The sequence below is a fragment of the Vanacampus margaritifer genome, chromosome 1 (genome assembly GCF_051991255.1).
Source record: "Vanacampus margaritifer isolate UIUO_Vmar chromosome 1, RoL_Vmar_1.0, whole genome shotgun sequence".
NCBI lineage: Eukaryota > Metazoa > Chordata > Actinopteri > Syngnathiformes > Syngnathidae > Vanacampus > Vanacampus margaritifer.
In genome coordinates, this window is record NC_135432.1 from 48,355,624 (window position 1) to 48,379,610 (window position 23,987).

Genomic DNA, 23,987 nt, shown 5'->3' on the forward strand with positions numbered 1-23,987 from the left:
ACTTTGACATCATACAGATAAACCAGATAATAAAGAAATGTTTGCATTTTTTAAACATGGCTGTTTTGTTTTGGCAAACTCAAAATGAGTTACTAGTTTTCTTTGAAGCAGACATATCAATAAAATTTAGCTTTATGGTGCTTTACACAATGTTTACATGTATTTGTCCATGTTAGCGTTATAGTAGGACTCAAAAGTATATTTGTATTCAAGTTAATTTTGCAAACAATTACTGTCTGATTTATCGGTTATCGACATCGGCACTTTCTAAATGATTGGTTTATCTGTATCGGTTGAAAATAGCATTATCATGCATTCCTATTTTTTTTCTCTCCTACAAAATCAACAAGTGCATATTAATTAAATTGGAGACGTTGTACAACAGATATTCAAAATAAGTACTGTAATTTATTTTATCAAGCAAATAATAGTAAATAGAAATTTCCAGTTTGCAATATAAGTAGTACCCAGTTTAGGTGTGTTCATATCATGCCTATGTGACATACTTTCTTCTAATATCCCAAATGAAGGAGCAAGTTTTACAGCGTAGGTCACACGCAACAAATATCTTGCTCAAATTAGCCTGTTTGAACCCAGTTTAGGGAGGGTTGAGCACAGACAATAATAGCATTTTCACTTGTGGAGGCAGATTCACATACTGTTTATTTTCACACATGAGTGAGCAGGTATATCAGAAATCCAAATATTTGTATACAGCACAAGCAAAGAAAAAGTCAGTTTTCCAGAATACTGCATGCGCCCTTTAAAATTAATAGGGTACTCTTTCACAAGTATGCAAATTTCTTTAATCAGAGTCAGACTGTAACTATGCTAATATTGACCATTTGCACCGACGTCACGTGATCACGTGACTGCCCTATGACGGATGACGGAAGAAAATGATTGTTGAATAGAAGTGGACGTGACCGGAGCCACTTAGTGATTTAGCGACTGTTATTTTACAAATTAAAAGTTATGATTGCCCATAGAGCCATGGCATTTACGACTTCAACCAAAGTTTGTTTGCCTGTCAGTAGAAGTTGCACATTTAGTCCGGACTCATAGAGCGTGATATTTACTTAAATTGGAGATCGGTAGTTTGAAAACAGCCCCTTACCTTCTGTAGTCTGCTGTTTTTACCGAGTTAATCAAATCGCCGACTTTGCCGAAATTCACAGCGCACGACCTATATCAGTATGTAGTCAATGCCAGTCAATGTCCGACTGACCGGCTCGCCTCCTTACACTGGAGCTGATTTAAAAGCTCGTCGCTGGCGGTCCCTTGAAAGAGATGCTACGCTCGCACCTGGGGACAATATACCTCGTAATGCAAAGGTAAATCTTGTTGACCATGCTAACTGATTTATTTTGACACATTCCGTTCTATATTGAAACGCTGTGATGATGTTATGTTGACCAGCATGGGGGAAAAAAGACTATCGTAGTGGCAAGCTATGTAGTCACGGTGGATTAGCACGTCCGCCTCCCAGTGCAGAGGACGTGAGATCGAGTCCGGGTTTCGCCTTTACTGGGTGGAGTTTGCATGTTCTCCTCGTGCTTGCGTGGGTTTCCTCCCACATTCCAAAGACATGCATGTCATGTTAATTGAACTCTCCAAGTTGTCCATCGGTGTGATTGTGAGTGTGGATGGGTGTTCGTCTCTGTATGCCCTGTGATTGGCTGGCAACCAGTTCAGGGTGTATCTCGCCTACTACCCGAAGCCAGCTGGGATAGGATTCAATGGTTACAATACAGACAAGTGGTTATTTTGCCGCCCAGCTTCCCGGAGGAGGCATTCCTATTAGGGCGGTGACGTCACGTGCAAAAGGACAATAGCTGGTATCGGGCAGAATCCTCATACCTCCAAAATCATCCCTTTTCCTGAGACGCCCAAAATGGCATGTTTGTTCAACCAACCGGTATATCATAGTAAAAGTAAGCAATCAATTTTCAACGCTTAATATTGGTCACAAATAACACCCACACGACACACAGGGCTCTAAATGGTGGCAATTTGCTTCTAAAATTTGAGACAGTGCAAGTACATTTTTCACCAACTCGCATATCTGCAACCAATAATGGCAGATTTTAAAAAATAATAATAAAATTGGATTTTAAAAATTTTAATTTAGATTTTTTTTTTTTACTATTGACAAATTCCTGCTATGCACTATAGCCCATTTATCAGTAATGTAGTGAAAATGTGTGTAGTTACTTTGCAAGTAGTCTTACAGCATGCGGCCCTACATTTTCCATTCGCGCCCCTAAAATTTCAGGTTAAGGGCCACTGTGTTCCTAGTAAAATAAAAATAAAAGTTAGTCTGGACCCCTGCCCACAAGTGGATTTTTTGAAAAAAATTAAATTTACCAAATTGTGACAAGAGGTTCCAGCCTGACATCAGCGATATACTAAGACAAGTATATTGAAGGATAGTCAGGGTTTTTCCTGTGTACAAAATTCTGAGGTGGCCACCTCCCCCTAATTTGCCCGCCACCTCCAGCCTGGGCCACAGATATCGCTCAACACAGCGCTCCAGCTGTGTTGATTGAGCTTGGCAGGAACGCATTTTAACTGCAGTTCCAGTGTTGCGCCATTATGGAGGCTATATCAACAGCACTGTACCGGAAAGACCTGAAGCAACAACCGAAGAAGAAACATCTTTCTTTCTTTTCTTTTTTTCATGTACCGAAGAAGAAACCGATCATGAAGGAACCGCTGCACACGCCCATTTTCTGGTTGCAAGGCAGAGGCGGCGCGCTCCAGCCATCGCCAGTCATAAAAACACTGTAATAAACATAATTGTGTTTTACAACAACGCTGAACTATATTTACAATTTAATATGTACTAGTGGATGAATTTTTAATGATTGTAGTTAAACAATGGCAAAAATTAATGGCAACTTTGTATTCATATAATTTCTAATTTCTAGTCCTTGATCATAAAATGGCTGCAGGAGGGACGGCCATAATGGCACCGGTCAGCACCGCGAGTACCGATACCTTAAAATAAGACTGGTATTGGAACCGATACCAATACCTGGTGACTATGATGGGTGACTAACGGTGCCGATACTTGGTAACGGTATTCACCCATAATAGTCAGGTTGATACCACCTCTGATTCAATTTGAGCCAAGAAAAACCCTGATATGATAGGTAAAGGGGAAGTCAAGCCAAAAATGTTCTTTACAATAATACGTTCTATGTGCCCCTACTAGTCTAAAATTGACATTGTAATTAATACTGAGTTAGTGGAATATGAGTTAAGCAGCGAAATCCACCCATTTTTATCCATCTCAGGTTGCAGCCATTTTGTCACTTGACTGAAAATGACATCACACTTGCCCAGAGCTCAGAGAATGACCATTCATGGCTCAACTACAGAAAACAGCTTTGCAAATCCTTAAAAACGACCTTAAAGTATGATTCAATTTATCAGCAAGAATGTCATACAAGAATGTCACAGCATCCCGTAAAACACTCATTGCTGCTTTCTCGAGCATAGCAAAAAACATTGTTCGCTCTGTGAGTCACGTTAAGGTACTCGATCGTTTTGTCCTTTGCTCCAAATTAGTCCAAGAAAGTGACAATTACAAGTGATATTGGCTATGGTTTATAGCCTAGTCATCTTTCTGATGTTACGTAGTTTGGTTTGGCGGAATCGATCTGTTGGGGGCACAGCAGCAGCCTTGCCACTAGAGCTGCGTTGTAGGCGGGTCATCTGGTGGGTTGACTGGGAGCTCCTGCTGAGTGCATACTTGCATGGGTGCGTTGGCTCTGTACTAATCTGACCAACAAAGAGGCGATAAAGGGTTCATCTTGGGTTAGAATGGATGGATTCTATTTCCATTAATTTTTAAGAGAAAACACTTTTCTTACTTCTCAGACTCGGTTTGCGACCCAAAATGTTTATGAACAGAGATTCTACTGTACTTGTTTTGTCTGTGGAACTGATCCTCGGCTGTTTGACGAGAGCTGTTTTTTTGTGGGTCGTTCCATACCAAATCACCCAAAAATAATCTTGAAATTATAACCAAACAGGCTTTCATTTTATTGATATAATTGGTGACATTGACGGCACAACACTACATCTCAAATTTTAGGCCAATGGGAGCAGGGGATTGGGAGAGAGCTGTAGCCCGCTAAATTGTAAAATTTTCGACAAAAAGGAGCATGGACACTTTCCTTTGAAGGCTTATATCTCAGGAATTACTGGGTCAATCTGCACAGAATAGGCATTGTTACAAAATAAAGTAGAATTCCAAATCTGCAATCATTTACAAGATCAGGGTGTATTTTAGTCAACTTTGACCTTTTGTTTAGTTGACCTTGAAATTTACCTTGTGGATCACATGACTGTAAAGCAACACTTAGGAACCTCCAAAAAGCATTTTGTAGGGGTGCACCGATCCCAATTTTCCAGCCGTCTGATTACCAATCCCCAATCTTTTAAAAACTCTGACTTGCCGATCCAAATTTTTGCAGATCCTGATTTTTTCATAACAAGCAGCATACGCCTTCAGAATTCCAATCTTCTTTTATTGGAAAACCTTGAACAATATCTGTGAAATAATACAAACAGGTTGTTTTAACTGCATATGAAGTAGTTCTCTCAAATAAAAATTAAAAGTATATTAGTCATCTCAGCAGAAGAGGACAATGGCTGCCTTTTTCCAGACCTCTGAGGAGGGAGATGAGATTGATGGAAAATATCCGTTTATTTTTAAGGGCTCTGCCGATTATCGATTCCCTAAAATTAAGTAGAGAATCAAGGAAGGCTAGGGCAGGCCCTTTTACTGTAAAAGCTGTTTTATATAAATACGAAGATAAGCGGTTCGGATAATGGATGGATGGATGGACTGACATGAAACGGATGGCAGAGTCATCCAAGCAATATTCTTTCCGAAGGGGATTCCGAAATGCCAGGAGTCTGAAGTCTGACACTCAACTTCTTCTCATAGCAAACACCTTTTATATTGCTCCTCCTGGTGTTCAAATTGAGACATCGCATAACTAAAATGGCTTTGTGTACAGGCAATATTGAACATGTACAGTATTTTGTAATGACAAGCAGTTATTCTAAAAAGTGTTATACTTATGTAAAACATGCTATGTTCAAGAAAAAAAAGTTATTGAACAATATTTGAGTAAAATCTTTTCTTTTCTTTTTCCCACAGTTGCAACAAGTAATGAAATTCTTAAGCATCAGTATACTTGTACTTGGTCCAAAAACAGGAATTATCAGTCATCTCACCTGGTGGAAGCCCCTCATCCCCCTCCAAACTGAGTGTACTAGGTCCATCCTCATTCAGAGTGCAACTCGTCAAAGTAATGGGGTGAACATGGAGAAGCAACAATGACAGAAGATAAACATTAATAACCATCACGCTCAAACAAACTACTTGTTTTGGCATCTCTTCCTGATCAGCTGTACCCAAACATTCCACGTGAGTGTGCAGGAAATTAGGAATTAAGCCTTCATCAAACTCTGTCCACTTGTGGTTTCCGAACACCATGCTGTGGTGACTTAGCCGGGCCTAACTGGACATGCATCCTCACCTCAGGCACTTTTGTATGGGCTTTTGGTTTCTCGCAAATATAATATATAATATAATGTAATATATATAAACCAAAACGGTAATTTCAGAAATAACAGAAATTTTGTTTTTGTTTGGGTTAGGGTTAACTTTATTTCAATTTACAAAACAAACATGGCAAGTTATTGTACATTACTGGTTCCCTAACCCTGGTTCCTCTTCGGTTTGATAAAGCATATATATATATATATATATATATATATATATATATGCTTTATCGAACAGAATATATATATATATATGCTTTATCAAACCGAAGAAGAACCAATAATGTACAAAAGCTCATCTCTGAAATTAGTAAAAGATATAAAACCACAAAAAAATATATGGGTATTTAAAATAATTCCCTACTGAATTGTGTAATATTGTATATTATTTTTTGGGGGGAGTTGTTTGCATACTGCTGTAATTCCTTATTATTGATGCTTTTGTAATTCTATTATTGATCGATCCTTTCACTTTTGTGATGTTAAATCATATTTGTATTGATGGATCCAACACAATGTTCTTTATGGCAATCTCCCTATCTTGTTGTTCAAATAACTTGCCATGTTTGTTTTGTAAATTTAAATAAAGTTTTAAAAAAATAAAACCAAACAACATTTCTGTTATTTCTGAAATTACCATTTTGTTTTGTTTTTATTTAAAAAAAACACGGTAATTTTCCTGCAGCTGGGGCGCCAGGAAAATACTGTGAAATAACAGTAAACAACAATTTCTGATATTTTACAGTATTTTTCTGGCGCTCCAGCTGCTGAAAAAGTACCATTTTGTTTTTTTAAATTCCCCCCCCCCCAAAAAAAAAATTTTAAAAGAAAAAAAGCATCTTGCCACTATAGATGCCCAAAGGACAACTTCACGAATGTAGTTAGCCCGGGTGGTAATGCATCGAGTGTCGGACCCAATAGGTCGACCACAGCTTACCTTCCACGACTAGCTTTTTTTTTTTTTTTTTTACTAGCTCCTCCCGCTAGCCACTCTTGTTAGCCACTCCAGCCTTTGGCTCCAACTAACTCCCGCTAGCCGCTCTTGTTAGCTGCTCCGGCTAATTCCCTTCCCTGCTGTGCGGAGCTCTACCAGACTACCCTTGACTCCTTTGACGCCCTCTGCCCCCCGCCTGATGGTCAACGAGCCCGTGTGCCCACCCCGCATCCTCCCCAAATGCTTTGTTATTACACTCACCGTGGCTGGTCTGCAATTCCGCATACTCGCATAGGTGTGAACATTTTTACTATACACTCACAGAAATATAACAAGCCTAACTTAAGATTTATGTAATTTTTTTACATGACAAATTTCCGTTTACTTTTTTTTTTTAAAGATAATTTTAACACAAACCTACCAAATAAACCTTATATGATACATATTCATTAGTCTAATATTTATTAGAAATTCTCAGGTTTATGTATTTAGTATTAAGAAAGTATAATTACTCAAAATTGATAATTATGAGAACATGTATTTAAATTACGTCAAGTATATTGTTTGAATTGCATAATAATCAGGTTACCTATACACGATACATATACTGCTATGTGAAAAACACTTATGTCCTTTTTTATTATTCATTTTTTACATTTTTAAGTTTTTGGGATGAAAGTGAATGCAGACATCCCAAAAACATTATAAAAAAAAAGTAATTATATTTTATTATACTAAATACATAAACCTAAGGATTATGCATTTCAAATAAATAGGCTTTATCAGACTAATAAATATGTATCATATAGGTTTTATTTGGTAGGGTTGTGTTAAAATTATCACACAAAAAAAGCATTATAATTTCTTATGCTAATTATTATTATTATTTTTACATAAATCTTAAGTGAGGCTTGAAATATTTATGTGAGTGTTTGTGGCTGGTTGCTTCTCTACATAATCCCCCATGGAACTAATAGGATGTGTTGGGGCCAGATTTCCAGAATTGGGTTGCATTTCAAAAATTGGATGTTTGTCAGACAAGTAATCAAAAACACCTTCCACAAACAGCAGCAGGCAGATAGTTTTGCATGCTTCCATTGTCAAAATTTGAGTTAAGAAAAAAAGGCGCTACAATACAAGAATAAATAATATTTTTTCTATTGTTGTAGAAAAGTATTTTGGGGGAAAACAGTAATAAATGCATGTTATCATAAGCACAAGTAAAAATGTAAGTTCTCATTTACATGTACGTGTCAGGAGAGAAATTCTTATGGCTGATCATTTAACAAATGCAGAGTTTTGATTGCACACAACTTTGAACTCTATTAGTATCAAAATAATGTGGGTGTTTGTATTGTAACGAGAGTTGTTGTTTGACTTCCTGCTTAGTCAAAGTCAATCAGGGTCCGCCACAGCGATCAACTCGCACTTTTTTCTTTTTTTACGCCGAATGTCCTTCATGACGCCGCAACTGGATGGGATTGTCGCTGTGACCTGATTTGAACCCCTCTTTCTTGTGCGAAGTCTTCCACCAACATCATCGCTACGACACCTGCAGTGTCAGAAAAATACATTTGGACTGTTAAGGTACAAACTTGCTACATTTTTTCACATTCAAATTTGGACGTGTGTAAAACGTGTGCTTTTCGAGCAGTTTTCTTGTCTTTTCACGAAGAGCCTCTTTTACGAGCATCATTGCATCGGAACATATTGCATGGGTGACATAATAAAGCTTTGGAACACTGGAAGGCGTTCTTCATTTTCTCGGGGATAGGCGACACTGCGCAATCGCAGATGATTTGTTTGCTGCTAGTATCATAGCAACCCGAGCAGCCTATCAAAATGGTGGTGAGTAGTTTGTCGCTGAGTTTTTGATATTCTATTTATCATATATTAACGCTTCTAAATGTAATTGCTTAGTGGAGGTCAAATAACTATGTAAACATCAGGTCCACACGCTATATGAATAGTTACTGTGTGTTTAGATAAATAATTTATCGATCAAGTGTTTCTGTTCATATAATGGAAACGGAACAAATGTAAGAAACTCAATCAAATCCTAGGAATGACCGTTTTATTTATTTATTTGCTTATTTGTTTGCCTTTAATGTTTTTTTTTTTCATTTTTCCAGGGGGGGAAAGCAACAACGATAAAAGAAGCCCTGACCAGATGGGTAAGTGGCATATGGAGACAAGGATTTTTGAAATACTATACAATTTGCTATAAACTTTAACCTGAGTTTTAATATAGGCCACCTACTGTAGTTAGTAAAATGTGGACTAAAAACAGATTTATTTGTCCTATAGGCCTACCTGCATTTTGTTTTTCTGTGTGTTCAGGAGGAGAAGACCGGGGAGAAGTGCGGTGAGGCAACAGTTGTAAAGCTCTATGGTCAGATTCCCCCAATTGAAAAGTTGGATAACACACTAAACAAAATCCCCAATTGCGAGTGAGTCATTTACATGAACCATTCTAAAGCAAAGTGCAAATCATGTGTCTAACTACAGTAGGCCTATATGTCTATTAGCTTGTCTGTTGTTTTGTTGGTCGGTCTGTTGGTCTCTTTTTCATTCCCTGCGTGCTTTATCATTTACAGAAAGCTGTCTATGTCCACAAATTGCATTGACAAAATAACCAATCTAGGAGAACTCAGTAAGGACTTTATTACAAACACACGTGCAGTGACGCGCAAAACACATTATTAAAATTGTTGCTTTCCTTTCTGGTTTTCCAGAAAACTTGAAAATTTTGTCATTGGGTAGAAATAATATTAAGGCATTTACTGGACTGGTGAGTGCATACACGTTAAATTACATTTCATTAGTTGTTTTTTTCCTGTTTGATTCATATATATTTTATACTTGGTTATAAGGCAAACCATTCATGTTGGATAAATGGTCTTGTGTTGTATGGGTTCTGCAGGATGCAGTTGGTGACACATTAGAAGAGTTGTGGATCTCCTATAACCTGATAGAGAAAATGAAGGGTGTTCATTTGCTGAAAAAACTAAGGGTTCTCTATATGACTAACAACCTTGTCAAAGATTGGGGTGAGCTGCACACATTACGTTACTCAATACAGAACTGAAATGCAAACAGCTGAAGCGGAACAGTATTTTCCCCACCAATCATGATTACATTTTGTTTGTTTGCAGGAGAGTTTTCCAAGCTGGCTGATCTACCATGCCTTGTAGATCTGGTGTTTGTGGGAAATCCTCTTGAAGAAAAACACACACCTGATGGAACATGGATGGATGAAGCTACTAAAAGGTTACCCAGGCTGACAAAACTGGATGGTCAGTATTTCAGCACCACTATCCTCACATATTTAAAATATTGTAATCTGACTGCCTATAGAAACAGTTGTATCCTGATTTGAAAACAAACAAAACAAAACTCCCTTATTTTATCCGAGCTTGCGACCGGCACTACCGAGGCTAGCTAAGCATAGAGTGTGGAAGAATCCCCGAGATTACACTCCAATTAAATTTTGTCTCGTCAACTCACCGGTCCTCTATATCCTGCAGTATGGTTGCGAGTTGTGGACACTCTCTACCTTTTGACAGCTGAACCCTCAAAAGTGTTCCAATTGTATAAAAACTGTAATAAAAATATGACTCACTGTGGCACCCCTGGCAGGGAAAAGTCCAAAGTCACATCTTAATTTTTCAGGTAAAACGTTAAAACAACACTAATTGGGCAATTTACAGTTTACAACCTTACATAGTTTTTTTTAGAGAGCATACACAAGCACATGACATACACCACTCTCAAGCTGAACCTTCTTCCTGAAGGCACGCCAACTCTCTGGTCTCCTGTTGTTTCATGAGGATTCTGAACAGAGGTGGGAAATCCAGGTCTAGAAAGTAAAAACGCTGCCACAGTTTGGCTTTAGCCATTGATGCTAGTAGCTAGCTAGCAGGTAAACAAACACCATAGGAGCTAGTTAGGGAGTTACCTGGCTAGCACCGGGGGCTAAAGCCAAACTGTGGCAGGGTTTTTACTTTTTGGACCTGTAATTCCTATCTCTGATTCTGAATACAAAACCTCCTGGGAAAGCCTTCTTACTTTGAATCCAGTGCACAATTAAATAGTTTCACCCACAAGGCAAGGCGGAATATCAATTGATGTATGCTTGCTTTACAGTGAATATTATAAGTACCTTTTTTTCTGTTTTTTTTTCCAGGGATTCCAGTCATTAAACAAGATGCAGGAGAAGATGACGACTGATATGCTTTAGTACTGTACTGCTGCAAAACTACAAAAGTCATCTATTTGAAATTTGAAATACCAATCATATCTAATTCTCATTGATTTGTCACTAATAATGATGCTCAGTTAAAAATAGCTGTGATGTAGTATTTTGACAATGACTCATTTGATAAAACACAGATGTATACATTTATTGTTTGGTTGTGCAAGCTTCAAATCAAATCAAACTTAATAAAGCACCTTTCATACATTAAAATGCAACTCAAGGTGCTCAGCCATAAACATAAACATCCATAGTACAATTAAAAGACAACCCATCCCTCCCCCAACATCCCCATGTTGGGGTCCCTACAGCAGAGTCAGCATATGGATATGAAATATACAAAATATTTAACAATGTTTATTTTTTTTATTTTGTTAAATCGTTTGCATACCCTGGCAGAATCTGAAATATTGGCAGTGAAATATGACAGAGGGTTTTTTCTTTATTGCTGTTTTGTTTGATGATTGTGCTATAGGAAATGTCTTATTTGAATATTAATCCCATTAAAATAATATATATTTCAAAAGTTTTGTGCCTATTTTTTTGGTCCAGAATAGAAGACTGCACATTGCACAAAATTTTGTGGGGTGTGTCATCTTATGAGAACAAGTTACAACTGCATAATTTTATAGCTGTAGACTAGCTCTTTTGTTACAATAATTAAACATATAGTTATTTACTAGACCGTACTATATGAAATGTCTTATTGTAATATCAATCCCCTTAAAATAATATATATTTCAAAAGTTTTGTGCCTATTTTTTGGTCCAGAATAGAAGACTGCACATTGCACAAAATTTGGTGAGGTGTGTCATCCTATGAGAACAAGTTACAACTGCATAATTTTATAGCTGTAGACTAGCTCTTTTGTTACAATAATTAAACATATAGTTATTTACTAGACCGTACTATATGAAATGTCTTATTGTAATATCAATCCCCTTAAAATAATATATATTTCAAAAGTTTTGTGCCTATTTTTTGGTCCAGAATAGAAGACTGCACATTGCACAAAATTTGGTGAGGTGTGTCATCCTATGAGAACAAGTTACAACTGCATCATTTTATAGCCGTAGACTCGCTCTTTTGTTACAATAATTAAACATATAGTTATTTACTAAACCGTACACATTTACTTAGGAACAGTATATGTAGCAATGTACATTCGTATGGAAAAGGAGGTAATGATGAGTTGGTGTAATAATGTCCGGAAGAGGGTAGTAATGCTCCGAACAACGCCCAACTTGCCAAGAATTTCAAGAGAAGAAGTAACAAACCTGTCTTTTTTTGCAGCGGATAGATGGTTTGTAGATATGAATCAATATTTTGCTGTGTGGTGTAATGCAGCGTCATAAAGGGAGTGTGGAGGTCAAACAGGTGATTGGAATTTTGTGCAAAGTATTGACGGCCACCGGACTCCAAGATGTTCCTGCGCCGGAGACTTTTAGACGGGCGAAGTTTGGCGATGTCAACGTGGTAGGTGTCTCTCCGTTCAACTTCAAGTAAACTCTAACGTGACCATACTGTCGGAATGGTCAGTGATGGCGTACATATGTATGATGTACATATGTCTGACTTGGGTGTGATCAGTTCAGTTGCCACTAATGTTACATATAGACAGTGAATGGGAGTCTAAATGGTTGGTTGTCTGTCGCCCAATGTGCCTTGCGACTGACAGGCGACCATTTCAGGGTGCCACAATTAAATGAGAAGTGAATTAAACTGCGATCGAAACCATTTCTGCCACTAATAGAAGATATGTTTCCAGCAAGAGACTGCACGGTACAGTACACCTTTTCCTAGTTAAATGACAGTGCCCTGCTTTGTACGCCTATGATATACCTTTCTTGTTGAATGAATAGTCACAGTATATTGTTGTTAATTTGGATTGGTTTTAGTGTTAATAATAGGGATGTTCAGTACCACTTTTTTTCAGACCGATGCAAATAAGTATGAGTACTCTTGAGTAGTCACGGATACAGAAAACCAAATACCGATGCCACTGCATAAAATACCCCCCAAATACAGATAATTTTAAAGAAATACTTGTATGCACATCTCTTTCTGCTGTCTTATTGTTTTTCAGGAGGATCAATTTTGGCAGCTGCTTGCCAGTATCCTGCAGATGAGAACTTTATCCACTGCTGGCTGCACACAGATGAAAAATGGTCAGTCACAGCTAGGTTTTTACAGACTGCAGGATTTTATTAGGGTTAGGCATCAAGTGTCGAGAATCAATTGAAACTGCGAGTGGGACTAACATTTAACCAGAATAATTTAAAATTCAAATTTCAGTTCCCTGTTTTGATGCACTGTCCGCCAACTCGAAGAATAGCCTTCAATAGCCACCTATGACCTAGGACTGTGGTAGACAACCCTGGTCCGAGGGAGGCACTGTCATGCTTGTTTTAGATGTCTCTGTCCTCCAACACAGGTGAGGATAGGTTTCAGATTTTTTTCAGAGCTTTCTGATTATTTGAATTTGGAGGAGGGAGACATCCAAAACACAGACCTGAGATTTAGCCAGCTGGGCTCCTAAGCTAAAAATGGGAAATTGAGGTAGCCCGACAATTTTCCAGGGAGCCTGACCCTTTGAAGAGAAATATAAGCATTTTTAATTAATTAAATATTGAAATAATAAAATAAATAATTAAAAATAATTCAGGGTTCTACATTAAGCCTTTTCGGGTGGTGGCCCAGAAACCAAATTGTGGTGGCGCTGCCAGAACCAGCACTGTCCCTGTATCGCTGGCTTGGTCCAATACGTCACATATCATAATTTGGTCAATTTAATATAAAAAACAACAACAACTATACTCTTAGTCAGTCGCATGTGTTATTTTTGGCAAATTATTCATCAATAAGATAACTATAATAAGTAACAAAAGAAAATAACGATTCCTATAGTAATAATAAAAGATAGGTGAAAAATATTGTATATTATACAATAAAAGTGTTGATTTCCTCACATTTATTTATGAAATTTGTAAGGCCATTTTTTTATCTCAACTCTATGTCCAGACTATATAGAGAGCCTGTAGAATGCACAATAAAATTAATAATAAAAAAACAACTAAATACATTAATAAAATGAAAGAAAACTAGTGCCCATAAAAAGTCAAATTCAAACTATGTGGTTGTATAAAGAAAACTATCTAGTGCCCATAAAAAGTCAAATTCAAACTATGTGGTTGTATAAGCTTTTTTCAATTACATTCGATACAACAGTGAGTGGTTCAAGTATGTTTAAGAGTACACTAAGTATCTCACATTTATCTGGAGTTCAACACAACCTGTGGTGTCCCAGTTTGAACACTGGGTAGCACTTTGGGTGCCACCCACGTAATGGCGTAATTTCACTGAGACAGCCGAAGAACGGCCACAGGGAACACAAGCTAATAGCACACTCATTGCACGCTCGAATGGGAAAACGAAAGTATGCAAGAGGTCTTGCAATACTGGTCGCAAAATCATGGTGTTTGAGCAGTGCTAAGTGCTAACGGTGCCGTCTTCTTTCGATTCAGTCACCAAACGAACGTGGCTTTCTAGTGCGTGCTGTTACGAGTCTGTGTGCACTCGCAATCATTTTAAATTTTCAACCACCTGGGCGAATGATACCGTAAACTGAGTTTGCCCGACGCAGTTTTTAGTCGCCATTGGCTAGCTGGCAAATGCTAAAGCTCAGCCCTGAAAACAACGATAACGGCAATTTCGCAATATTAAAATTGACACAATATCGTCGTCATCATGTCACGATATTAAAAGCAGAACATCTGTTACAAAGGTGAGGCTGTATTCCATTTGTGTAGTCCTGGCACCCTCTGGTGGTAAATTTATTAGTGCAGTTTAATTTTAAGTAGGAATGTTTTGGCTACTGCGGTGGTTAAAAAGGCAGATAGGATCATTTTTCTCAGCAACAACTGTTTGCGTTCATACCAGTGCTGTCAAAGTTAAAGCGTTAACTAATTAATTAATCACAAAAAAATATTGCATTAATCATGTATTAACGCAGATTGATCGCACTATTATTTTTAACCGCAGATTATTCTTAAACCGACAGCAGACGGTTACGTTAAAGGTAGTACAGGTTGTGTTTGAACAAATGAACAGAACTATATGTATTAAAGTAAAGTATTCAATACATGTTTCAGAATATTTGTTCATGTCAAACTATTGGGGTCATTTTTTTAAAATTTTAAATTATACAAGTAATTGACTGTAGAAGTAAAAGAGGAGGATGAGAGTGTGTAGCGTATCAAAACATGTTGAAGACGTCTTCATAACATTAAATGTCAAAATAATTAACACATAGCAGGTGCTCGTCAAATTTGGCGGGCAAAAAATGTTGATAAAAAAGCAATTAATCGTGATTAATCAAAATTCTAAGATGTGATTAATCAGATTTAGAAATGTAATCGTTTGACAGCTCTTAAATCAGGGGTGTCAAAACGGTTTCTTCCACTGTGACATCCTTCATTTATTTATCACACTAAACCAGTCCATCAGTGTATATGAAGTGAAGCTATAATAATAAAAAAATGCATGGCTGCAGTTTGGACTTTGGACACCCTTGATTTTAACCATGCAAACTTGTTTCACCCTACCTCCTAAAAGAATCAGAATCAAGAATAGTTTGGAACCGGAATCAAAGCGAGGGATTGGATTGGAACCAGAATTGTTTACATTCAAAAGATGCGCGACCCTAGTTTTCATGATGTAAACATGCCAGAATCCGAATATAGCTCTAGCAGGGCCGATTAAGGTTTTCCTCCATGTTGTCTGTACTCTTTAGTTTCCTCTGAGTGCAAGACGCTGGTGAGCACAGGCCTGTGGCGGAGTGGTTACTATGCTGGCTGGATGTATGGAAGCGAGGTTGGAGGAGTCTCCAGCAGGGAACTCCTTCTGGCACTTGGCTGGCTGCTTGCTGCTGGAACGCTGGAGAAACTTTTGACCGTACGAGTCAAACAACTGGACAAAACACTTGTCCCGCCCATACTTGTAAGTCTCTGACCAATACAGTCACCATGTGCTCACACAGTACACGACATATAAAGCCCATGCATTTGATTACATTTGGTGGTGCAAGTGATGTATTTGATTTGCGATCTGTGTTTTTAGATGAAACTTGAGATTCCTCGGGAGCCCCTTATCAAGTGCAGCTCGGTGAGAAGACTTCAGTGGCTCATTGGTTGCCTGAGACACCAGGGACGAATGTTGCTCTCCACGCAGGACGAGGGAGCCTCTTTGTTACATGCTGTGAGGAAGTTTGTCTTCTCTAACTTGATAAACACAACTAGTTTGATTAATGTGCTGTTGTGTGGTTAAGTGGTGTGGTTAATTCTGCTCTAAGCTCTTAAGTGGCTGAAGCTGAGTAACTGATGGTGTCTTGTTTATCTGATGGCAGTCCATGATTCTTACAAACAATAAAACAGCACTGACAAGTGCGTGTGAATACTGAGGAATTCCATCATTAAAGCAAAATGCTAGTGGGCTTGAAATAAGCTGATGACAGAATTGCTGCGTAATATTACAATACATCATACATATATCATGTGAGCAGCAAAACTTTTCTACTTGCAATGCAGAATTAATTATAAAATGAATTAAAATGTACACACTATATACGACTGATAAGTGATATAATGTTTTTGTTTTTTTATTTCTCAGGTTTTTTCTGCTAGCCTACCTTCTCGATCATCCTCCTCAGGTCAAAGCTGCTCTGTGCTGAAGGAGGTGTGTGCATATATTACCAATTGTAATCAGATACCATCTTCTTTAAAAAAAAAATCACCGTGTGTGTTAATGTATTTTTGAGCAGTAGCTCTTCCTATCAAGTCTGAAAAGCTTTTTTATTTTTTTATTTTGGTTTGCTCTTTTGTTTGTTTAAAGCTACCGAATGCAGAATATTATATTTTGAATCACTACTGCCACCTGTCGTCAAAAAATGAAACTGTTTTTCACTTAACAAAATGCGTGCATGACTTCATATTTAATCTATTTTAAACATGCATAGCGTGTCATTAGTGACTGCCCTCTGCCGGGACACTACAATTAAGCTTACTTAAGTGCTTAATATTTGTCTGAATGTGGGCAATTTACCGGGCGTCGGACCGAGGAGGGATACCTGGACGTGAAGGAAGGGATGGGTAGGATCTTTTTTCACTGAGGGGGTCAATTGGGGCTAGACGCAGGTTCTTAAATGACCGTCACTCCATTAGTTTTATTACACAGACGTCCACTAGCAAGCTTCGTGATGCTTCCGTCTGTTCCTTCGGTTTCAGGATATTGACAAAGTAAATGTGTTCAAGAAATTTTCCATTTTAGCCTATTTTACCTCCGTTTGGATCTTTCTTTTCTGTCTGGAAATTGGGAAGAGTGAACGGAGGTTTACAAGCGTACACCTCCGTCTTCTCGAGCTTTGCAATGGTGGTTAGGACAGTTAAAAATGGCACAAAGTGCACCTGTTGTTTTGTCACTTAAGGCTGAAAGCCGTTGCAAGCTTTAAGGTGTGCAGTTACGCAAAGACTTTCAGCACTCTAATCTCCGCCATTCAAATGACTGCTATGTTTGGTACCAAGTTTTTTTTTTCTCACGCATGTGCAAACATAATGTGCACTTTGCTTATTAGAATATGTTTCTGTCATAAATGTTCAATTAAAAAGGCTATTGTAAAGATATTCTTGGACAAATTGTTACAAAGAGCAGCTTTAAATTGCGACATGCAAAGTCCTCATTACAAAGAAATTAGAAATTTAAATAATCATGCAGTAGAACCTTTAAGGGTCAAATACAATTTTATTTAATTAGGACACTGTCCAATCATGAATTTGTTAACATTTAGATTCCCCTTCTCCCCAAGAATGGAAATAATGTACACATTTGTTTCTCATTGTTTAGCTATTCTTTGAACTGTGCCATACAGTAAAATATAACATATTGTATGTGCTTGGGAGGGGATTGTCTTTACAGTAACCCTTCACATTATTAACCTTTAAGCCACCCCTAAGAAGAGATAGATGACTTTGCATCTACATTGTATGTGTTTGCAGACATGCATTGATGTGCAGAAACTTTGTGACCTCCTTGAATTGTACCTAAACTGGAAGCAGGTGGAGAATGTTTTCTGGACCTGGATGGTGAGTTAGACATAGGTATATTGCAGGGCTCCAGACTAACTTAAAAAATAATAATTATTGAATAGACAGTGTGTAAAACTTGGCGCCATCCAGGGGTGAACTAATAATACATTAATTAAAAAAACAAAACTGTTAATTTCAATAATATGTAAAAAAAAAAAAAAGTTCTATTGAATCAACATTCTTTTTAACATATACTGTATAATCGTAGGTCTAGTAACCACTAATTCTATTACATAGGTCACGCCGTGCCTTACAGGAGCCTGGCATGTTTCGCCGCCATCTTTCTGCTACAGATACCCAAAAGCGAAGAACTTTGCAAACGTAGTTAGCCTCTGGTGGTGCTTGCAGATAGTGTCGGACCCAATGGGTCGACTTCCACTTACTAATTTACTACAACTGGGGCCTGCAGGTGGTTGTCGCTGAGTCCCGTGATTCGGGCTCCGACCGCTTGTCTTCCTCTGCTTTGCTCGTGCTAGCTTTTGCTAGCTTCTCCCGCAAGCCGCTTTTGTCCACAGCTCCGGCTAACTCACTCAGATACCGTAGTGCATGTGCTTCAAATTAATTGCATTCTAATAGGTCACCACTAGATGTCACTAAATAATACACACTACGTTTCATGAGGAGCACGGTGGCACTAACCTGAAATTTTAGCCAGTAGAACATTTAGGGGCCCACACTGTAAATCAGCTTGTGAGGTAAAGATTCATATTTACACAAATTTTCACTATATTACTGATAAATGGGCAGAAGTGTACAGTAGAAGTTTGTCAGTAACAACAACAAACAATTCAACACGTGCAAATAGATGGAGCCATGGTATGAACACCTCAAAACCTTCACAATACACAAAGCATGCTGTATGCGTTTGTTCACTTGTAGGACAGTGTGGTGGATTTCCATGAGAAGGATGCTGTCACTGAGAGGCCTTCACGCATAAGGGGAGCAGTAGCTTGCCACCCTGGACAACTGGCTGTAGACAAACTGGATGACATCCTGCTGAAGCTGCAAACAGTGCAGGTGCTGGCTGACGCATAGCAATTGTGATTGATGCAACTGACACAATATAATACACATTACACATTAAGAAAACTTGGAGAGATCATTTGTCCGTTCTTGTAAAGCTATTCCAACTATAAAATAATGGAGTAAAGTGGGTGTAGGAAAAGTAAGCACGCTGTAATCCAACGGGGCCAGTCAGAGAAGAATTCACTCACACACTTCTTAAAGATAAACTACATTACACAAATGTATGAGTGGAAAAGACTTCTAGTTTAATTATAACGAATAAGGATATATACTTTTTCTTTTTAAACATCACAGTCATGGCAATTTTTAATTTGTAACCGAACTAGGTTGCCACAGCTGTCAAAGTGGTCTGCATAGGCGGCTTGTCACTTGGAGTGTCTCGCTTGCTCTTTAGACTTGAGGCGTATTTTATTCAGCACCTCCTGAAGATAGCTTGTGTAACGTCATTAGTGTTATTTGTGGTTCGTTTGCAGGAAAGCTGGGTCACTAATGACAAACAGATACAAGTATATAATGTTGTGCAAGGGAGGCACGACAACACAATTTAGCAATAATAAATATGATAAAACAAATTTGTCAGTGGAGACTGGGGACTAGTTGTAATTTATAATGTACAAAATGAGCATAAGTTCCTTCATGTTACAATCAATTAATTTGAAAAGAAAAAATGTTTAAAGAAATTGTGAACATGTTCGAAATATGGGATTTATCCAGCCTATTCACAAAGCAGCACTGCACAAGACATTTGAGAAAAATAAAAACGATAGTTGACGTCAATTGACGTTATTCGCTGTATACAGTGGGCGTGTCTTTAACGTCAATCGATGCTTTTGGCGGTAAAAGCGTTAAAAAGATTACAGCAAGATGGGAGCGGCTCATAGAAGTGGTGCCTGTTCAATAAAAAGCGCTAATGTGCTGCCCTACCACTGTCGCGTCACCTTAAAATGGACAAAAGCGAAAAAATGAAAACAAACCCAATCCCAATGAAGTTGTGATGTAATAAATAATAAACATGAGATTATTTGATAAATGTTGATTTTTCTAAGTAGCGTTTTGCTGTTCTTCCCCCACCCCAACAGAAAGGACAGCAGATCGAAAAAGGGGACGTTAAGGACAGAAGAGGGAGACTTCAGCGTGGCTTTGATGCTTTCCGTGACACACCTTATCTTGTCTGTCAGGCATACCGAGCCAGATTCCAGGCTGGGAAGACAATCAACAAATGCTCAGTCAAGAGTTTCCATTGTACAGTTGAGGAGGCAGACGAGCTGCCGGTGTCTCAAGTTGTGGGTCTGCTTTCGCAAACTGAGAGACAGCTGCTGGATGGAAGGGACACACAAAGACTGGCTAACAGGATGCAGCTGCAGGACATAATCGGCAGACTGGACCAACTGGTGTTGATACCACCGTAAACATTCATTATGCCTTTAATTTCTTAGTGGTCAACACATTGCAAATGACATCTACCTGCTTTAAGATATTATGGATGTTTACATAAATAACTATCCAACTTATTCCTACATCTACGAAAGAGGATTAGAGCCAGTGAAGAGAGAGAAAAAAAGTTTGGCGGGATTCTGACTTTAAAGTGAGAATTCTGAGAATAAAGTCAGAATGTGAGAATTATTACTATTCTCAGAATTCTCACTAAAGTCAGAATTTTGAGATTTTGAGCTAATGTAACAGGTTAGTACACTGTAAAAAAGGAAAAAAATCAATTATTTGAAAAAAACTAGTTTTTTCCACTCAGAAATTCTAAGTAAATTTTACGAGGAGAGTTTTGAGTACATTTTAACCGTTTATTAAAAAAAATAGTTACTCAAGCGTTGAGGAACAAACTCATGACCTTCAGCTTGGGAGACTGCCACTCTACCACCTGAGCCATGCCACTCTTGCTCTTTGCCACTACACTGCATTGCTGGTGTGCCAAAAATGAGACCAAACGGGTCACTTGGAGGTACATGGATTTCGCCAGACACTATCAGTATACTAACACACAGCAGGAGTGGCATGACACAAGTAGAGTGGCTGTCTCCCAACCTAAAGGTTTGTTCCTCAACCCTTGAGTAGCTTTAAAAAAAAAAAATAAAAATAAACAGGTAAAATGTACTCAAAACTCTCCCTGTAAAATTTACTTCCAATTTCGGAGTAAAAAAAACTTTACTAGTTTTCCCCCCCAGGTAAATACTGTTATTATGGTAACAGTGTAGGATGACATCACAGAGATGCCAGCGACAACGTACAGTCGCATCTTTACTTTCGGAACTCGATTCAGATGCGAGGCAATGAGCAATCTCACAAGCTCTAAAGTTAAAGTTGGTTGCATTTCGTTAAAAGAGATTGGACACAATCTTTTTTTTAAGTTTAAGACAGACATAGGAGACTGCCCAAGCCACTGCGTACCACTGCATGTTGATTATATTACCGGCCAGAGTATTCTAAAGCTTGATGTAAACAATCTTAAGCCAGATGTACGCAAGCCTTTCTATTTATGTCAACTTCAACTGCTGCAACCTTTCCCAAAGGCACTCACTACCGCTTAATAACAAAAACGCTTAAAATTAAAATATTGCAACGATCGTTCTAATAATTACAGAGGTTGACTAATACTAAAGTATCGTGTCTCCCATACGTATAGAAATTATATCTGATGTTGCCACCCAGCACTTTGTCCACAAAATGACACAAGCATAGGTACAACGTTGATATGGGAGATATAAGATTGTCAGACTAATTCCTCTGTGATCCTCATCTCGGGTAGGCGCTAGAAACTATCATTCCCTCTTCTTCGTCCGGGGTGCACTTCAAAACATTGCTTTTGTAGTCACAGATTCAACATCTTCTGCTTATTGGTACAAATGCAACAAGTTCCCAAATTGTACACATGGGGGCTTACAATCGTTTGGAAAGGGGGGGGGGGGGGCACATTCAAGTAAACTGCTCCGTGACACAAAAGCCGCAGTAGCAAATAGCAAGTTTGTTCTGGAAGTATCATTTCGGAAGTCGGGCGCATAATTGTATCTCCATGAGAGCCCGTAGGAATAATCTGGATAAGGTGCTCAGGGTCATCAAAAAACAAAATCATGCAGGCCTGTGAAATGATTTAAAATGACAACATTATTTATGATGACATATTTAAATGGGAATTAAACCCAAGATGTCAAAATGTTTATTTTATGTGTTCATATTTTCTTTATCAGCTGCTGTTTACTTAAAGGTGCCTTGTGCAGTTCAAAAAAGTAATTCTAAAGCTTTTTCTACGGATGAGTATTGGGAGCCCTGCCTTTTTTTTTTTTACTCCGACAGCTACTATTAGCTTGTATCTTCCCTTTAGTGTGGAGTGTTCGGGCGAACACGCCACAGTTTCTTGGGAGAGGGGAGGGTTGGGAGTTGACGTCATGTTTCAGCTCAGACTCCAAGAAAACTAAAGAAATGAAGAGTTTATTCGAGCGTACGTACTCACACGCGCACCATGCATGAGCTTGACACAGGTTGTAATTACGCTTTGTGCCAGAGGGTGGCAGTCATGAGCAAAAATAAACTCCACAAGACTTCTTTAAGTCTTAAGTTGTTGTTGTTTTTTTTAAACATTGTAACCACTTGTGATGGGTCACTCTGATAAGATTTGTGAGAATGTGACCTGATCACCAATTCCTGCCTTCGTTATGTACAACTCCTCAGTAAATATTCAGCAATGACATGCTGCACATTTGATTTCTGTACATTTGCAAAGAGGTTGATGTAGGACAACGCTGCACTTACTCTGATGTCTGCTTCGTGTTTTCCATCTCTATTAAATCCATTGATCTCCGCAATCTCATCTGACTATTGAATTCAAAGGCCCACCATATTATCATGGAAATGATTTTGGTCAACTTGGCACTGCCCTTACAAGAATAATTACGTTTCATTCTTATTTCATGAACGCCAAATTTAACAGAGGACTGTTTTACTAGTGCTGGCAATGACAATGTATTCTTGCTTTATAAATGTTTGGGTTTGGTTATTATTGTTGTATTTGCTTACCTTTGCTCTTTTTTGGGGGGGGCTATACTAGAATAAATGGACTGTAGTAAATTGCACATTCACTACAGTATGTTCTGTCTTTTTTTCTTTTTCTTTTTAAAGTATCTTTGTGCAGTTTGTCACTTTTTTCAACTCGTGACTGCTACCTCTGGCCCAAAGCGTAACTGCAGCATCTCTGTCAGCCTCGTTCATAGTGCGTGTGCGAGTACGTGTACGATCTTAAAACGACAGCCACAGTTGACAAACGACATGACTTCAAATGAGGTAAGAAAAACTCTGCCCCTCCCCAAAGAAACTGTGGAGTGTGCGGGTCCGAAAAAGCTTTGACATTGCCTTTTGAAACGGCACAATGCACCTTTAAGGCAAATTGATCCACTTTAAATATTTTGCTACAGACTAAAAAGGAATGTTAGTTATTTTGCCTAAGTTGGTTTGAGTTTCTCTCTTTTTGTGAAAGGATACAATGTTTTACAGTGGTGTACTTATCAGATGCCAGCCGATCGCAGGGCATAAATAGACAAGCAACCATTCATTCATTTACTAAACGTTGAATAGAAGTCTTCAAATAACCTACTATGCGTTAGTTGTTGGTGTTATATAAATAAAGTTGAGTTCTTCTAAAGTAATGATCAACTGTACATTTCTAATAAGCCTAAGGGTCACAAGTTTAGTTGTTGTTGTTTTTTAAACATGATCCTGCTTTTTATTTGGAAGCATGCCTGAAATCCATCTCCAGCCCTTCCTTTTTTGTTATCCTGGTTGATATCATGCTGGAGCTGGACTACATACCTTTTTCAATTATCAAAACATAAAATAGTAACCTTAAGAACCTGAGTATAGCTGAATAAATAGAACTGAATGAAATAAGATTTAATAGGTCTTTAGTGGGTTAATCCCATGTTATACTGTTTCAGTGGTTTAATTATGTTGCAAAGAAAAGTTTTTCCCAGGCAGTTGCACTGATCTTCATTATCAATGCAGTGTTTTACATAAAGTATTCACTTGCCTACTTAGTAAATTGCAATAA

The 23,987-nt window shown here is 38.1% G+C and overlaps 3 protein-coding genes across 7 annotated transcripts in view; 2 read left to right on the forward strand and 1 right to left on the reverse strand.

Annotated features, from left to right (window-relative positions):
- The window catches only part of gphna (gephyrin a), a 45,968-nt gene extending 44,732 nt beyond the window's left edge, over positions 1-1,236 (reverse strand). Inside the window, exon 1 of the mRNA XM_077566548.1 lies at positions 1,118-1,236. The gene's annotated coding sequence lies outside the window, so the exon portion shown is untranslated. The remainder of the gene's footprint in view (positions 1-1,117) is intronic.
- On the forward strand, positions 919-11,298 carry dnal1 (dynein, axonemal, light chain 1). 4 transcript variants are annotated; one of them, XM_077566842.1, is made up of 9 exons: positions 919-1,334; positions 8,042-8,104; positions 8,650-8,691; positions 8,858-8,967; positions 9,115-9,170; positions 9,253-9,308; positions 9,441-9,567; positions 9,673-9,813; positions 10,704-11,298. In XM_077566842.1, exons 1-9 carry the CDS (start codon positions 1,206-1,208, stop codon positions 10,745-10,747), a joined length of 768 nt encoding a protein of 255 aa, XP_077422968.1. In that variant the 5' UTR covers positions 919-1,205; the 3' UTR covers positions 10,748-11,298. The 4 variants fall into 4 exon arrangements, with proteins under 4 accessions (XP_077422968.1, XP_077423051.1, XP_077423123.1 ...); XM_077566925.1 differs by lacking the exon at positions 919-1,334 and adding an exon at positions 8,193-8,365 and having other exon boundaries at positions 6,970-8,104; positions 8,825-8,967; XM_077566997.1 differs by lacking the exons at positions 919-1,334; positions 8,042-8,104 and adding an exon at positions 8,113-8,365 and having other exon boundaries at positions 8,825-8,967.
- Positions 11,299-11,968: 670 nt separating this feature from the next.
- Positions 11,969-23,586, forward strand: tedc1 (tubulin epsilon and delta complex 1). 2 transcript variants are annotated; one of them, XM_077567044.1, is made up of 9 exons: positions 11,969-12,040; positions 12,120-12,248; positions 12,859-12,940; positions 15,565-15,770; positions 15,891-16,028; positions 16,440-16,505; positions 17,822-17,908; positions 18,791-18,928; positions 20,017-23,586. In XM_077567044.1, exons 1-9 carry the CDS (start codon positions 11,996-11,998, stop codon positions 20,344-20,346), a joined length of 1,221 nt encoding a protein of 406 aa, XP_077423170.1. In that variant the 5' UTR covers positions 11,969-11,995; the 3' UTR covers positions 20,347-23,586. The 2 variants fall into 2 exon arrangements, with proteins under 2 accessions (XP_077423170.1, XP_077423184.1); XM_077567058.1 differs by lacking the exon at positions 17,822-17,908.
- The last annotated feature ends 401 nt before the right edge of the window (positions 23,587-23,987 follow it).